Below are 18,403 nucleotides of genomic sequence, written 5' to 3' on the forward strand. Positions count from 1 at the left end.
TTTTCTTTTTTTACATATGGCGTATGGGCAGCTTTAGTCAGTTTCCACATTACTATTAGGGGGCTACACTGGGTTGTCTGGTAAGTCTAGTGAGTATTGAATCCATTTTTTTTTTTCTAGACGAAAAAAAACCTTTATGATTTTGCTGGTCTTAGAAATGTTCACTTTAAAAAAAAATGTGCAACAGTTAATATAAATCATTTGTTAAATGTCATTGATAACACACTTGAAATGAACAGAAGAAATTCTATCCAACCGACGTACAAAAGCCAGTGTCAGCCTCGTCTTTTGTTCGATGTGAATAGTCTGTTGAAAGTAAAGTCAGTTTGAAATAGTTATTATAGGACCTTTAATAACAACTAAATACATTGAGTGCTTAATGGATTGCTGGGTGATAAGCCAGACACTTGCCAATTGTTACTGTCAACCTGCTATATTTACTCCCACTGCTGAGTATCAGAAAGTGCTGCAGTTGCTGTCAGATATCATGTTGTGTGACTCTGACCAAGTGACTCTGACACAGTTAAAAAATAAAAAGGAGGGTGCAACCACAGCAACAGCTCTTATTCTGCACCTAGGTTTCTGTTGGTCTGGAAAGGATCAATTTGTGTTGCACTTGAGAGTTGTGTTGTGATGGGTTTTTTAATAAGTTAATGTGCATATTCTATTCTATATTTCCAGCATAAAAATTTGCCATGTAGTTCAATGGTGAAGTGTCAATGTCTGTCTATATTAATTTGGTGCGTGACTGTTTATGCATTTTCAGGGACCTGCAACCTGTTAATCTCCATCTGTTGAGAAGCCGCAAGTGCCAGCAACTCTTTAAGATCACTCAATATTGTTCTATGTTGCAAATTCGGCTTCATAACTGTCGAATTTAAGGTGCATTTAGACATGTTGACTTGCAGTGTTAAACGACAATCAGTCGTCTACATATTTGCCAATCATTGGTGGTCTAATAGCAGGGGCGTACATAGAAATCATGGGGCCCTATAGCAGAATTCCCAATTGGGCTTCCCTCCCCCCCCCCCCCCCCCAATAAAATAAAAAAATTATTATTCAGGGGGGTCACAGAAAAGCATATCTCACAACTTTGCAGCCCTTATAAAGTAATTTTCCTCCTATTGAAGCCACTTAGTGTTCCCACACATACCCCTTTAATGGGCCCCATAAAGTATGATGCCAACAAAAGTGCCTCCACAGTGAATTCCTACATAGCACCTTCCAAACACATAATTTGATTACCCTACATTACCCCCCACCCCACAAAGTATGATACCCCCACGGTGACCCCAACACAGTATGATGGCCCGGACTCAGCCCTCCATACAATATAATGGCCCCTGCACAACTCTATACACCGTATGATGGCCCCAACACAACCCTCTGCATTGCATAACTGCCCACACACAGTATAATGGACCCCACTAGCCCTCCAAACAGTATATTGGTCCCCCACATAGCTCTCCAAAGAGTCTAATGGCCCACACATAGCCCCCCAAACAGTATGATGGCTCCAACACAGCTCTGAAAACTGTGTGATGGCCCCCACATAGCCGTCCAAACAGTATAATGGATCCCACATAGTTGTCCAAACAGTATAATGGCCACCACATTGCCCTTCAAATAGTATAATGGCCCACACATAGCTCTGCAAACTGTATAATGGCCCCTACATAGCCCTCCAAATAGTATAACAGTCCCCACATAGCCCTCCAAACTATAAAATGGCCCTTATGTAGCCCTGCAGACTGTATAATGGCCCCCACGTAGAACTGCAAACCATAATGGCACCCATGTAGCCTTGCAAACTATAATAGCCCCCACATAGCCCTGCAAACTGTTTTATGGCCCCCACGCAGCCTTGAAAATTGTACAATAGACCCCACATAGCCCTGCGAACAGTTAAATGGCCCCCAAATACTGCAAACTGTTTTAGGAACCCCCCCCACACACAACCCTGCAAACTGTATAATAGCCCCCACACAGCCCTGCAAACTGTATAATGGTCCCAATTCATTTACAAATAAAATAAACAAAAATATTAATCTCTACTCATTCCCCCGCTGCTCTGGTCTCCACAGAGTATGTTCTGAAGCTCTGCACTGCAATGTAGTGACATCATCATGCCAGCTGCGCTGAGAGATCAGAGCTCAGGGAGAATGATGAAGGAGGCAGCTGACGGCCCCCTTTTTCATCATTACGTTCAACTATTACAACTATTTCAACAATTATAGTTAAAAATGCGATGCCAGGCGGGGGTCCCAGAGCCAGCGCTGGCATGCACCCACCCAACTCATGGGCCCCATAGTGTTCTGCCGCTATTAGCGGTACACCACTGTCTGATAGCCTGTTTAGATATGCCGACCACAGTTTGGATTCAAACAGAAATATCAGTAATAGATCATTCTGTGTGCATAGGCTGCCATTGTTCTTGGCAGAACATGTCCTGGTTCTTCATCAGGCAATTGGCAGACTGTTTACACTGGAGGATTATCAGGAATCCAGTATTTTAGGAACATATATTCAGTGTAAACGCAACTTAAGAAGTGTCATATCCATAAACTTGCATTCTCATCTGTGTTTTCACCAACAATGGATATATCCTAATATTGCTTTATTTCCTTGAAAATGTTTGGTATCCTAAGATAAATGTTTTTTTTTTTTGCATTTATCGATTTGTGGAAATTCCACATTATGTAAACATGGTTGACTATCTATATTCTTGATCAAAAAGTATATTTTTGGCCCTAATATGTTTATAATATGTAAATTGACAACACAGTCAATTTGTTTCCACAGCCAAGTATCAAAGGGGTGCAAACCTGAACTGCTCTTACACTGTTCATTCACATAACGTAAAAAGCATGCATACTGACTCCATCTCCAGAGGGATGTGCTGACAACAAAGATAAATGATATGCCCACCTAAACGATCCAGTCAGCCAACAAACTGATATTTTGCTCATTCATCGGCTGATTGGTGGCATTCTTAAACATGACAATGATCTGCAGGGAGCATTATTAGAAACTCACATTAGCCAATTATTGACCCATGTGAAAATGCCTTAAAAAAAAGTACCTATCGCCAGTCTGGTGGTGCACTTTTCATTTAATAAAACAATGCACAGCCCCAGATTGATCATTTTTCTAAATATAAGGTAGTAACAAAACCGGTTATAAGTAGTACAATTATCCTCGATATCCCACAACCTTGAAGTTCAAGCCAGAATTTTGCTTGAAAGTTGGGCCCAAACTTCTGGGTTGTGGAATCCCACAATCCTTCACAGCCACTCTCACAAGGATACAACAAGATCTCCTGAGATTTAGCTCTTTGCACTAACTGAGCGACATACTTTACTAAGCTGTTACTGAACTTTAAGATCATTGGATCAGTTACCGTTTGGTAACATTTTAGTAGAGTATGCAGCAGCACTCGATTAGTGCAGATAGCGAGATCTCGCTTTCACTGCGAGAGCTGCCACGGTGGGTTGAGGGATCCTGCTCTGCAGTTTGGGATCCATTCCCCACTTTCGAGGATATTAGTGTTACTAAAACAGCGGTTTTGTTTCTAGATTGGTGGTTTTTCTAAATACAATCAAGACATTAGGGTTACTTATAAGCGGATTTGTTACTACATTACATTTAGAAAAATCCCCAATCCTGGGGCTGCCCACTGTTTTATTACAAAAAAAGGTCAGCCACAGATTGATGTACCTATCACCAAAGACAAAGCATTGCCAACAAAGAACTCCAGCCAAGAATGTTCCCCTACTCCCCAACATCTTATAGTTCCCTTTAAGACAATCAGTCTGACCAAAGGATTTTCCAAACCAAATCCCCTTCTAACATCTACTTAGCTATGTTTCTAATGGTTCTTTACATTACACACATTGACACTTGCTAAATCCACCAAGTGTTAATAAGCACATATCTTTCTTTGCTCCTAGCACTTTCAGAACAAATGCCAGATAATTGGCTACAAAATGCAATGGAAGGTGTCACACTGGGTATATAACATATACTTTACTACACTCTAAATGGAAAGAGGCACAAGCTTAATATAATCCATTGTATGGCAAATTATAGAAATATTTGTTTCTATCTTTTGTAAGTGATAAAAAAAAATCAGACAAATATTAGTAATTTAGTGAAACTCAGACTTTAAAGGCTGGTTTTTAAATTAAGCTTTTTTATAGGGAACAGTGGTCTTGTTGCATCCATGTAGTATTATCAGAAATGTGCACACTCAAAAATCAATGGCCATAACTTCTTTACTTGCGGATTCATTTAAGATAAGGCCCCAAGGTCTGCAAGAAGGTTGACCTTTACTAGTGCGTTGAAAATCACTTGTCAGTGTTCAGTCATTTCGCATACTTGTAAACCTGGCTCTTCTTCCTTTTGGAAGCCAAGCTTCCTGGATATGAATGAGATAAGTCCATTTTATGCATCCTGGCTTTACAAAACAAGATGCCAAATTTTATGTTTTTTACATTCTGCTTCAGTACTTTCACTTTTACATAGTTTTTTTCGCATCCAGCACACGCTTTCCTAACAAATGCAGAGGAGAGGTAAAGCGCGTGCTGGATGCTGGGATGTGACGTGCGGTGAAACCCCACCCACAGCTCATCAATCAGGGCGGTGCATATCATTGGGTCACGCCCGGCTGCAGCCGGAACTTGACGTGACATCAGCGGATGTCAGCAAAGGCTGCAGCCAGGGTCACATGATGCCTGTGAGTGGTCAGCGATAGCGCCGCTCACAGGCAAGAATGACAACACAAGGTAATTGCAAAAACACTTCTTTACATCCTTTAAATCGATGGGGACATTATGTATAGTAGCGGACAACCTCTTTAACACTACAGTCATGATCAGCAAGTCTCCTTTACTTGTTCAGAAGTTCCGTGTCCTATTTCTTCCACTACTGGCACCGTGGAACGTCTGCTCGGGACCCTTCGCTATTCCCTTGTACTCAGTCCCGTTTAGGCCCGTTACCTCTCAGCGTTACAAGTCCCATGTCTCGTGGCTAGACGTCCTCTCCTAGGACCCATCTCTGGAAGGCCACTCTGTCTCTCTTAGTCATTTATCTTCAGGATCTAGGCTCATCCTCGTAATTGGCACTGCTCACTCTGCACTCCAGACCCCATCTGCCTTCCTAGCATGAAGCAGTCACTTTTCCCTTTCAGTATCCCCTCCCACTGTGGGCTAGTTCCAACTATTAACCCTAAAGTACCCTATAGTCAACTATCTTCGCATAACCTATTCAAATATACAGGCAAACACCACAATACAATTTACACGATATGATATTTACATTACACTAACACGATTGGTCTCTTCAGGGGTAGGAACGCGATCGCAGCGATCCACCACCCTTACAGCTACATAAGAAAATAGCAGTACAATGAAAAAGAATCTGCCTGGTTCCCCCCTCCAATAAATCTAATTGGCACCGTGCGTTAATTATTTTCTGACCTCTGATTCTAGAACACTTTTTTCTGTACTTCAGTCCTTTCCTCCAGTAGCGTCCACATTATTTTTGGCCCTTAGTATGGAAATGTATGAAAAAAGTGACAATTACGTGGTCTCTACCACAAAATGTCAAAGGGGTGTGAACCTGAGCTTCTTTGGATATATTTCAATTCTTAACATAGCAAACCTTTTTTGAACTTTTTATTCAATTCTGATGTATAAAGACAAGTGCTCTTCGGATGACTATACAGCTGAAAAATTGTTATTTCTGGATGAAAATCAGAAAATGTTTTATACACTTCTGTGAACTTACCAAGCAATGTGAACTGAGGTCTAAGATGGTACACATGCAAGAAATAAGAGCATGTTCACACTAGCAAAAAGATACAAAACCTACAAAAGACAAAAAATATATCACATACCCTACCATCATTATATATAAATGTAAAGCAAAGTTGCATATGAAATATAGGGTACTTAGTGAACTATTTTTGATCAAAAAAAGTATACAAGCCGTCCCACCAGCGACAAGGTGACCCTAATTGGGACGGTCCTACACTGTCTATATTAAAAACCGCAAAGTGTCAAAGGGATGTGAACCTGAGCTTCTTTGGATATATTTCAATTCTTAACATAGCAAACCTTTTTTGAACTTTTTATTCAATGCTGATGTATAAAGACAAGTGCCCTTCGGATGACTATACAGCTGAAAAATTGTTATTTCTGAATGAAAATCAGAAAATGTTTTATACACTTCTGTGAACTTAGCCTATATACATTGTGCATGTGAGGAGACTTAATCAGGTTTATGATGGGGATGGACAGACAGTAAAGCTGGTATCATGAAAAAAATAATATATGCTTCTACTTTTATTTTTTTGACTTTGCGAAAGGTCCACTTTGATGGGGCCTGTTGAAGTGCCAAATATTTGAGATTCACTGTTTTAAAGTAACCATTGTTAAAGATATTGGGGTATATGTTATTTATATTTGGGATATTTAAAGAGGTTGTCCACTACTAGGACAACCCCTTCTTGAGCTAAATGTTTGGCCCCGATAAAATAAGAAAGCTTATACTCACCTCCCGTGCCAGCACTTGCTTTCCTGGGGCCCCTGTGCTGTTGCTGTGACATGTGACCCCGGAACCCAATCATCGCTGGCATCACTGTCCCCGCCTTTTGTCGAATTGAACATGAAGAGGAAGTCCGGGCTGCAGCTGATCTCTGACTTCCTTTTCATGTTCAATTCAACAGAAGGCGGGGACAGTGAAGCCCGCGCTGATTGGGTGCTGGACTCACTTGTCATAACAACAGCACAGGAGCCCCGGGGACAGAGAGTGCCGACACCCCGGGAATGGAGCTGGCACAGGAGGTGAGTATAAACTTTTTATTTTATCGGGGTCAAGCATGGGGGATGACGACGTACCATTATGTCGCTGAACATGTCATGGTGTTTGGAGCAGGCTTAGGAGCAGATGTCAGCTATATTACATAGCCTCTAATAGCAGTGATAGGTGTGATTGCTGCAGTTATCCAAGTAAATGACGCTGTCAATTACTGACAGCAGCATTTGAGCGCCACAAATGATCCCAGATGTTTGTTCGAAAGCCCATTAGCCCCCCAAAACGTGATCATGGGGAGCTGATGGATTGTTATGACAGTCAGGGGCTGACTTAAGGCCCCCGTGCCCTGTGCGTCCATCCTGTGACTGGGTGCCATAGGAGACATTAATTTATGCTATATGCAATACTTACCATCAGTATTGTATATTGTGCATGAGATCAAATGATCACAGGTTCAAGTCCACTAAGGGAATTTGCAAATACTGTAAGAAGTTTAAAAAAAAAGTCTTACAAATATGAAAAAAAACATGAAAATGGGAATCACCCCCTTTTCCCTCAGTTATTAAAAAAAAATAAGGAAATGTAAAAAATGTATATATCGATTTTACGAAAGTCAGGTAGGACAGGGTGAAAACCTAATTACATGCACCTGGCTAGATAGGTCTAGATCCCAGCCGTGTTCTTTGTTAGACAGTCAGTTGGGGGAAGCTGAGCAGAGTGCATCGTGTTGGAGCTGGGGAGACAAGCCAGAATCTCTCTGAAAAGATACTGCACAGATCATGTGCACCAAACTGCAAATGTGGGCTATCTGGGAGGTGAACACTGCTCGGTGGTAGTGAAGCTGAATAGAAGCCAGTGTTGATTTACATGCTGTGCCCTTGACAACTAATACCTGTGCTGTGGTGTGAGGAAAACGTGTTAATATACTGTGCCAACCCTGAGAAAAAGGACTGTGTGGTTTATTATATGTTTTGGGCTGTAGAAAAGCTGTTAGATTTAGATTTTCTTATGCTGGAGAATTTTCATTTGGAGTGCAAAGAAACGCAATAAACCCTACCTTGTTTGGCACCAAGACCTGTGTCTGTGCTAAGTGAGAGCCTCCTGTTGAGCGTGAATCACAATTGATGTTTTGGATGTGAGCAGAAGTCCCATAGAGCATATGAGTTTACTGTTTAAATGCTGAATGTCCTGAGTAAAGGCAGCTACAGCATTGCAAGCACAGTCTGAAGGCATGGAGTTAAGCAACTGGACCAGGCCAATATGCAGCAGCAGGCCCAACAAGAAGCCAACAAACTCTTGGTCCAGCAGTTGCATGAGCAACAGATGGCTCTCTTGGAGGAAACTGTCTGGGTCAGGGAGATGGCACTCCCGCCAGCCAAAGTGAAGGCATTCGTGTGAGGTGAACAGTATGGGAAGCCTTGCAGAAAATGACTCTGGAGGCCGACATCAAGACTTTCATGATTGTCTTTGAGAGGGTGGCAGACAGAATTACTGATGTCCTACAGGCCCCTCACCATTTTTAGACAGATTATGTTATGACAGTCCATTGCCTAAATGCCATTCACAGACTATAGACTTTCATAAAGCGTACCATTATTCTGCACTAATGGTGCATCGTATCACATTGTATATGACTCATAAAACCTTTAGTTTTTATTACTTGGTATAAAATAGTCTATAACTGCACAGATCGAATACCTGTTTACCTCCCCAGATCATTATCGGTATGCGATGGTTCCCATGTGCAAGATCTCAAAGTTTTTATTGCTAATTGAAGTAGTTTCTCAATTTTAGAAATGACAACAATCAACTCATGGAATGATAGGAAACATTTTCTGATAATCCCAGCGCTCCGCACTCTATAAAGTAGCATTCACTATTGTTTGTTTTAGGTAATGAATTCCCAATAAGCATCTTCTTCTGATCCATCATCATAATGCCATGGATGAGTTCGGTGACATTAGGAAGCTATACATATCAGTAAGCTCACCACTTCTTGGCTTTATCATGCTTGTAAAACAATTAGGACCCATCAGTAAGTGAAAGTCGAAATGAGAGGAGGGTTTTCAGTGTGTTAAGAATGACAATTTTTGCTCAGATTTTTCCATTGGATGAGCAATTTAAAAGTAATTGAATCTTTCAAGTGAAGCCAATTACCTTGCTAAATTGCTTGCCTATATTTATTTATATAAAGGCTAACAGTATGGTGTTTCCATTCCCGAGTTCCTTTTTAATAGTTTTCCTAGTAGAAATCATTAACTAAATGCTGCCAAGAACAGGAACCGCAAAATATATTTATCTCAGCTTGACCCCGACTAGATAAGGAAGTCTCCTTTGCATTGATAATAACATGGAAGCTATCTCTTTTTCTTCCACTTAATAGAAGCCTTCTGTCACTGTTTGGCCATGGCATACTAATGATACTTGTGTGTGCTCCTTATTAACCCATTAATGCTACAAATGAGTGGGATTCATCATTGCTCCACAATGTATTGATGCTTGGACTTGGTTTTTCCATTCTTGTCAAGGACTAAGTCTTTGGTAGCATACAATATATTCTATATATACATCCTGTCTTTGAATTTATGTCAGGTGTTGGGAAAATTCAGCAGTGTTTTTTTCTCTAACATAAGCAATTGCAGAATTTTTTACATATTGTGTGCCCTGCAGTGACAACAGTGGATTAACGCTTTTTCTGGATCATTATTATGTTGTTCCGGTTAAGAAGAACTACTACCTACTGTACATTCTCTGTACATGAATCAAAATCTACTATGGGCAGCATGGTGGCTCAGTGGTTAGCACTGCAGCCTTGCAGCGCTGGGGTCCAGGGTTCAAACCCAACCAAGGACAACATCTGCAAGGAGTTTGTATGTTCTCCTTGTGTTTGCGTGAGTTTCTTCCAGTTCTCTGGTTTCCTCCCACACTACAAAGACATAGGGAATCTAAATTGTGAGCCCCGATGGGGACAGTGATGATAATGTCTGAAAAGCGCTGTGGAATTAATGGTGCTATATAAGTGAGTAAAAAAAATAAAAAATCTACTAGCCAGCAGAAGCCGGTACAAGGACAAGGACAGATTGCATATGCAGTATGTAATGCTTCTCTTCTCCTGTGGTGGTGCTGTAGGAAAATTGCTAACAGGTTCCTGTGCACACTACAATTGTGGACAACCCATTTTAATTCCGTTAAACTCTACAGACTAATGAAATACACCAATTTTATAATGTTTAGTGTTAATAGACTAGTTGTACTGTGATATACATTTCCTACCAAAAGTGAAACAGAATTGCCCTTGCATTCTCAGTATCTTTCATGACTTTCTGATTACAAAAATCGTCTTACTGTCTCTAATATTGATTCACATTTGATATTTCTATCAAAGGACTGTATTAAATCCATGGGGCGGCACCTATTTTGATGAGAATGGGACCCAGAAGAAACACTGGACTTGGTGGGATTTCAGCCAGCACGTGCATGCTCCTCCTTTCCAGCCAATCACATGTATGCTTAACTCCAATATTCAAGTTAAAGTGGTAAAACAGGATCAAGTTCATCTGTCATTCACAAAAGACAAAGAGAAAGTTACTTTCAATGTTGGGTCAAAACTTTTGGTAAGCCACTTCTACTTTTTTTTTTTTTTTTTTTTTTTCATATGACCTGATCCTGATAAAATATATCATAATATTAGTGTAGACATTCGTACTGTCATTAAATGTGCTGATAAGCAATTAATGCTAGCCTAGAAAAACTGAAATATGTACATTTTATATCCCACTTGCTATTAGTATAAAGTGCAACCTTTTTGCTTAAAGGGGTATTCCAGCCAGATAAAATTATTATTTAAAAAAAAAAACAGTTCAGATGGGTCTAAAAAACATGTGACCTCTGCAGCCAATGACTACAAACAGCATTGAACCATTACTGACAGTGACTTGCTGCTCTCTAAGTACTTTTCCTGCATTAGAAAGTAGAGACTGGCAAGAGACCTGAAAAGTCATTACTAAGGGAGGGACATCAGTAGTCTGAGTATTTTCTTTCTGACCATTCTAAGATGTTTTCAAAATAAATTTTCTTGGGTGGACAACCCCTTTAAAGCCTCACTAGAAAGCATTACATAAAAACCCTTTAGATGTTTAATAATATATCGTCCATATAGGTCCAGAAACAAATTAAAGCAATAATCTAAATGTTAGGACAGCACTGTGGGAACTCAATTCATCAACATATGGTGCCTCCATCAGGTATATACCTCTGTGATATGGTATGCGATATTGCTGGAGTACATATATACTGGTACACTATGGGCTCATAGAAGGCCATAGGCAACAAATATCTGATTCATGTAAGTGCATAAGCCCATGCCTTCATACATAACATTTATTATAAATCATGTTTTTGGGGTGGACCAAACTCATTGTTTTCAGTACAATAGTTTGCACAATGAAATTCAAAAGTGATTTCGATTTATTCACCAGTTTAATAGCAGATTATAATTCCCCAATGGAACCATATTCAAGCCCAAACTAAGATCCCAATCTTATTGTGGTGGATTATAAAACAAAGCACCATGACCAGTATATTAACTAGTAATATATTTAATTTTGCAGTTGAAAAATCCTGGAAGAACATCCAGCATGATGCCGAGCGCTAGTGAGACTGTGATCCACTGTTCTTCTAAAAAACTTGAAATCTTCCGCCTTTTAAACAAAATCCGCAGCCTAGTGAGAAGCTCAGCCATGTCTAAAGATGGAGAGGAGATGATACAAGGCTACATTTACCAGCTGCAGAAGATTTTTAAGCTCATTATTGCACTCACCAACAAAAATGAGAATACATTCATTCTACCCAACACCATGGAAATACAAGAAAGTGTGACTGCTGTGAAGAAGCCTTGTCCTAATTCTGACAAAAACCTTGCCTCTAAAACTCAAAAAAAGAATAAGCTGCCAAAGAAAAAAAACTGCCACATTAGCAATCCAAAAGACAAATAAAACATACATATGTCTGCAAAAGATTTACTAGACATTGTTATATCGCATCAGTATCACAGTAAATATATCCTGTACAGGATTCATCCTGGTGTAAGATACAGATATTTCAGAATGTGATGTACAAAAATAATCATAAAAGCTATAGTATATGTCTCTTCACACGAAATAATCAATATCTTAAAGCACGAGCAGACACAGACAGAAGACGGCCTCTGTGCAAGAACAGTGTATGGGCCTTTTGCATTCCAATAACTCATCATAATGCACAATTCCATCTGCCTTGGAAATAGAAGTGGACCCCCTTACCTCTTGGGCCCCTTTGCGCACAGGTTGCTCCAATGATATCTCTGTCCTTGGCATAAAGGGAATCTGTCAGTAGGCTCAACCCTCCTAAGATGTCTACATGGGCATGCAGGTTATAGAATGATATCTGCAATCTGATGTCTTATTCCAAAGAAATCCACGTTTTTCTTATATGTAAATGAGCTGTTAAAATCTATGGGCTGGACACTGATCTGCACGAGAATCTGCCTAATTTTAAATGAAAGGAATGTTACCAGTGTGAGACATGTAATGACTGACAGACTGATCTCCTGATGTACATGTCTCACACTGGTAACGCCCAGCTTCTCTGGCCTCCTTCTCCCATTGCCGGCCTCTGTAAGTGAGTGATAGGTCACTCTTCTCTGTGACCTGCTCCTCTGGGCATCCACAAGAAAGAAGGAAGGCTGACAGCACTCACAAAGATGGACGCTCATTCAAACTTCCAAGGAACCCACTTGGAGGATTAACAGCATAGATGCAAACACAGCGTCCAGTCCGGGGTGATGCATTTCAAAAGTTGAAGTTTATTCCGCTATCCTGATGGCGGAATAAACTTCAATTTTGAAATGCATCACCATGGACTGGAAGCTGTTTGTTTGCCTCTATGCTGCTCCTTCGGCAGACATCTTACCCAGACATAATCATTCCTCGGGTAGCGCATGAGCAGTAACATCCTGAGGTCATTGCTAGAGCCAGACTATCCATCTACGCAAGCACCACTCCTGTAAATGGTGGTGCCCATGCAAGATCTCAGGTGTGTGACAAGGTCACAGAGACTGTCCCTGGGGAGCAGGTCACAGAGAAGATTGACCTGTCAATCACTGACAGAACCAGGTGCTGGGAGGAGAAAAGAGCCATTGAAGCTAATAAGCTGTAAGTGCAGGCCAACCCCCTGTGAGCTAATTTGCATAAGAATTCACTAATGAATTACAAGACAATGGAGAAACGGACTTAATATATAAATGTATGGAAGTAGTCACCATTACAGGTACATTACTGTACTTGCTCACAGGTTCCCTTTAAGCCTCATAGACAAGTTCTAAACAGGGACAAATTCCATGACGACCACCCTTAGCAATAAGTGGATTCAGAAAATGGGGCTGTTTGTGGTTTTCTTGGACTTTCCTTGCTATCACCTGAGCCCTTTACAATTCCCATTAACCTCTCTCCTCCTCAATCGTCACTAAAACGGGTTGTCCATCTTTGGGGAAAATTTTTTATTATATTTTTACTAAAATGCATATATTAATATCTAAAAATCATTTTTTTTTGTAATTGAGTGTCTTTAGAAATGTTGCGCCGTTTACCTCTTATGGCCTTTGTGTTACACTGTCTATTGCTGGCTGCAGAATGGGTTAAAGGGAATCTGTCAGCAGGTTTTTCCTATTTAATCTGAGAGCAGCATAATATAGCAGAAATGTGCAGTCATGGCTAAAAGTATTGAGAATGAGACAAATAGTAATTTTTCCAAAGTTTACTGCTTCATTTTTTGTAATGGCAATTTGCATATACTCCTGAATGTCAAAGAGTGATCAGCTTAACAGCAATTACTGTACTTGCAAAGTCAATATTTGCCCAGAAAATGAACTTTAACCCCCAAAACACATTTCAACATCATTGCAGTCCTGCCTTAAAAGGAGCAGCTAACATCGTTTTAGTGATTGATCCATTAACACAGGTGTGGGTGTTGATGAGGACAGGGCTGGCGATCAATCAGTCATGATTAAGTAAGAATGACATCACTGGACACTTTAAAAGGAGGCTGGTTCTTGGTATCATTGTTTCTCTTCAGTTAACCATGGTTATCTCTAAAGAAACACGTGCAGCCATCATTGCACTGCACAAAAATGGCCTAACAGGGAAGAGTATCGCAGCTACAAAGATTGCACCTCAGTCAACAATCTATCGCATCATCAAGAACTTCAAGGAGAGAGCTTCCATTGTTGTCAAAAAGGCTCCAGGGCGCCCAAGAAAGACCAGCAAGCGCCAGGACCGTATCTTAAAACTGTTTCAGCTGCGGGATCGGACTACCAGCAGTGCCGAGCTTGCTCAGGAATGGCAGCAGGCTGGTGTGAGTGCCTCTGCACGCACTGTGAGGCGGAGACTCTTTGAGCAAGGGCTGGTTTCAAGGAGGGCAGCAAAGAAGCCACTTCTCTCCAGAAAAAACATCAGGGACCGACTGATATTCTGCAAAAGGTACAGGGAGTGGACTGCTGAGGACTAGGGCAAAGTCATTTTCTCTGATGAATCCCCTTTTCGATTGTTTGGGACATCTGGAAAACAGCTTATTCGGAGAAGAAGAGGTGAGCGCTACCACCAGTCTTGTCTCATGCCAACTGTAAAGCATCCTGAAACCATTCATGTGTGGGGTTGCTTCTCAGCCAAGGGAATCGGCTCACTCACAGTCTTGCCTAAAAACACAGCCATGAATAAAGAATGGTACCAGAATATCCTCCAAGAGAAACTTCTCCCAACCGTCCAAGAGCAGTTTGGCGCCCAACAATGCCTTTTCCAGCATGATGGAGCACCTTGCCATAAAGCAAAGGTGATAACTAAATGGCTCATGGAACAAAACATAGAGATTTTGGGTCCATGGCCTGGAAACTCCCCAGATCTTAATCCCATTGAGAACTTGTGGTCAATCATCAAGAGACGGGTGGACAAACAAAAACCAACAAATTCTGGCAAAATGCAAGCATTGATTATGCAAGAATGGACTGCTATCAGTCAGGATTTGGTCCAAAAGTTGATTGAGAGCATGCCAGGGAGAATTACAGAGGTCTTGAAGAAGAAGGGGCAACACTGCAAATATTGACTTGCTGCATTAACTCATTCTAACTGTCAATATAACCTATTGGTACTCATAATATGATTGCAATTATATTTCTGTATGTGATATAAACATCAGACAAACACTAATAAAAACCAGAGGCCAGCAGATCATGTGAAAATATAATTTTGGTGTCATTCTCAAAACTTTTGGCCATGACTGTAGAAAAAAAACATGGACAGCACATCCAAAAATCATACATCGATCTAATGCTGCTAAACAATTTACAAAACTGAACATGAGGTTCTTAGTTTAACATTCTGATCAGACTGTATGAAGCCCACTGCCGCATCACGGTGAACCTCTCAGTGGGTCCCTAGCATTAAAAGTGCAGCGCCATGCGCCAGCCACCGTCACGGTGACAGTGCACCAGCAAGGCGGGTGACCTGTTGCCCCACAGAACCCATGCTGCGAGGCTTATTCCCCATGAATCAAGGCCACACCACTCCACAAGCACAGCACCACTGCAACAATGGCCACCACACAGCACCAACACCAAGTAAATAGTTCTAAAAACTCACTTTCCACATGTTCTCAAATTGTGAGCTAAGAGCAAAAATAGGCGAAACCCCTCCAAGTAAAATAAAAAAAAAAAGAGAGAACAGTATGCAATATACCATAGCTGTAGATAAAGACATGGACTGTACTTCAAAAAATTATACATTGATCTAAAGCTGCCAGGAACCATTTCTGGCCATTATGTGATTTTAACCTGCATGCTCTACCTATAATTTGCAATACACTGGTAGCTAAGGTGAGGAGAGGAGCTGCAGTGATTTCTTCCGTACACAGCATAGTACAGCACAGAAAGGGGAATGCCTACTCTTCATTTGCTTTTTAGCTCAGAGACAAGCTGCAGCATCATGGAGAACATATTACACTAGAGCTGAGCTGTGTTGATCTGAACCAAGCTCTGATGTAAGGTAAAACTCTTGTTACAGAGCTCTGCACCATGCTTTTCTGCCTGCCCCTGCTACCTTCCCTGCTCCTCACTTATCCCCTTTCTATTATATAACACCTGCAGTCCATCTCCTCTGCACAAGACAGACTTGAGCTGCTTTTTCACAGTGGATGGTGAGTTCAGCAGGCAGGGAAAGGGGAAGAAATGTCTGATAAATGGGGGAGGAAGCTGATTTTTCTGATAAGATACGCCAGAAAGTTTCTTCTAATCACCTGTACTATTGATTCATGTCACGTTTGTTGAAAATACAGTATAAGATACAGGGGCGCAAAAAAAAAATTCTCATTACTTCATTCTGATAGCCATAACTTTTTTACTTTTCTGTTGATGCAGCCGTATAAAGGCTTTTTTGTTTCAGTGTGAGATTTTTTTTAATGGTACCATTTTTAGGTGCATAATATGCATGGGACTACTTTTATTTGTTTTGGAGTTTTTTTGGGGGGGTGGGGGGAGGTAGGAAGCATGATGGGAAAAAACAGCAATTCTGACTTTGTTTTGTTTTTTTTTATTCATTTTTAAATATTCTACTATGCGGTAAAGATAACATATTAATAGGGTTGAGCGAGTATGTTCTGTCCGAGTATGCTCGAGCCCAGCTCCGAGTATTTACAGCTGCTCGGTGATCAGGTTAAATCGCTCCCGTGTGCATGATTTGCAACTGTTTGACAGTTTTATTACATGTGAGGAATGTGTAAGAAATAGACATTCCCCACATATAATAAAGCTGTCAAACAGTCGCAAATCATGCACACGGGAGCGATTTAACCATATCACCGAGCAGCTATAAATACTCGAAGCTCGGCCCGAGCATACTCGGCGAAAGGGTTAATAGAACATACTCGCTCAACACTACATATTAACCTTATGGTTCAGGTCAATATGATTATGCTAATACCAAATTTACTTAGTGTATAGCAATCTATGTATTGCTACTTTACGCAATAAAAAAAAGATTGTTAAAGATAATTTGTTTTTATGTTAACACATTCTGAGAGACTAAACTTTTTTTTTTTACTGTTGATGAGACTGCTGCAGTCTCTCCATGGGACTCCCAGATACAGCAGAGTGCAGTGCTTGGCTTTTTGCAGTAGTCCCATAGAGAATGAACAACACGTTGATGCAGAAGTTTGGCCACTGCTCATTTCAGATAAGGCTCTGCACAGATCCGTTATGTATTGGGGACAAAACAAGGACAGTTATTAATGGAGGGTAAACGTAGCATAAATTTGGTACATCTTCTGACTATTAACTCGAAGGCCATGATTCATCATTTGCAGTTTTTTTTAAGCCTCTTTATTTTTTTGTTTTGTGGTGGTAGTTGTCCCCATTCATGAATCTGGAGCAAAGTATAGAATTTGGTGTCTTCCTGTCTTGAACTGTTTTTGTGACTTTTGGTGCCACAAGTCACAAAAATTGTGACAAAATACTGACACTCAAACACATCAGGGGATGGTGGCTGGAATAAAGTTGTGCCAAATTTAGCAACTTTTTAAAAAGTCGCAATTGATGATTCAGGCTTAACCCTTCATCAGGCTGAGCTGATCTGACAGCTCAGCTCAATTAGTTTTGTTTCTCTCCTCTCCAAATTTTCAGAAAATTTACCCTGCCCTAGTTATTTCCTGTCTTTACGTGTTCTTTGAAACCTGATCTCACAATGTTACAGCAGATCTGAAGAGCAGGTCTGACCTTTGTGGCTTGTCAGGCTCAATGCGCCTGAACTCGTATCACATTTGAAGGTTACTATTTTCTCATTTTATTTATCAAAATTGTTTATTTAGCTTGTTTTATGAATGAGTAATGCAAAGTTTGTGGAAATAAGTAGGGTTTTCCTAGAAAAAAAGAGGGTGGCCTCTAAGACACAATGTTTAGTAATAGTTATGTCATGAAAACTGGAGGCTATTTGGTGGTAGTTGAGAAATTTGGTACTTTTTGTTTTAATATGTTTATGTTTTTTTTGTCATCTGATTTTGTGTACTCTCTTTTATTAATACATCCCTATGAAGGTCAATGATTACCGTATTTTTCGGACCATAAGGCTGAGTGCCCACGATGCGGATTTAATGCATTTCTGCAGCGAAAACGCATTAAAACCGCTTGTTAAGTTGTCTGCCATGTTTCCCAATGATAATCCGCATGTGCTGTGCACATGCTGCGGAAATTTCTGCTGCGGATTATCATTGTGGAAAAATCCACAGAACAACCATTAATTTTGCGGAATCGCGGTAAAATCGCCGCCATTGACTTGCATTGGATCGCATAACATCCTCATGACTACATCTGCACATGCGGATATTATGCGATTCAATGCGCGGATAGTACCCGGGTCTGGAGAAGAGGAGACTCTTCTCCAGACCCGGGTACCATAGTACCTGTAGTTAAAAAAAAAAGAATTAAAATTAAAAAAAAAACTATACTTACCTTCTGATGGCCCCCCTGTCTGCTCCCGGCGGCGCTGCTGGCTCTTCGGCAGCTCGCAGT

General features: G+C 40.7%; 1 protein-coding gene across 3 annotated transcripts in view; it reads left to right on the plus strand.

Annotated features, from left to right (window-relative positions):
• ERICH6B (glutamate rich 6B) overlaps positions 1 to 16,516 on the plus strand; it is a 311,898-nt gene extending 295,382 nt beyond the window's left edge. For 2 of the 3 annotated variants that reach the window (XM_073663848.1, XM_073663847.1), the window contains 2 exons: positions 10,202 to 10,430; positions 11,427 to 16,516. In XM_073663848.1, the coding sequence (XP_073519949.1) occupies positions 10,202 to 10,430; positions 11,427 to 11,810 (613 nt within the window). In that variant the 3' untranslated portion in view covers positions 11,811 to 16,516. The remainder of the gene's footprint in view (positions 1 to 10,201; positions 10,431 to 11,426) is intronic. The other variant, XM_073663846.1, reaches the window with a different exon arrangement.
• The last annotated feature ends 1,887 nt before the right edge of the window (positions 16,517 to 18,403 follow it).

This window comes from Phyllobates terribilis, unplaced genomic scaffold (assembly GCF_046119375.1).
Source record: "Phyllobates terribilis strain yellow unplaced genomic scaffold, ASM4611937v1 Scaffold_2__4_contigs__length_985480577, whole genome shotgun sequence".
NCBI classification, from domain to species: Eukaryota; Metazoa; Chordata; class Amphibia; order Anura; family Dendrobatidae; genus Phyllobates; species Phyllobates terribilis.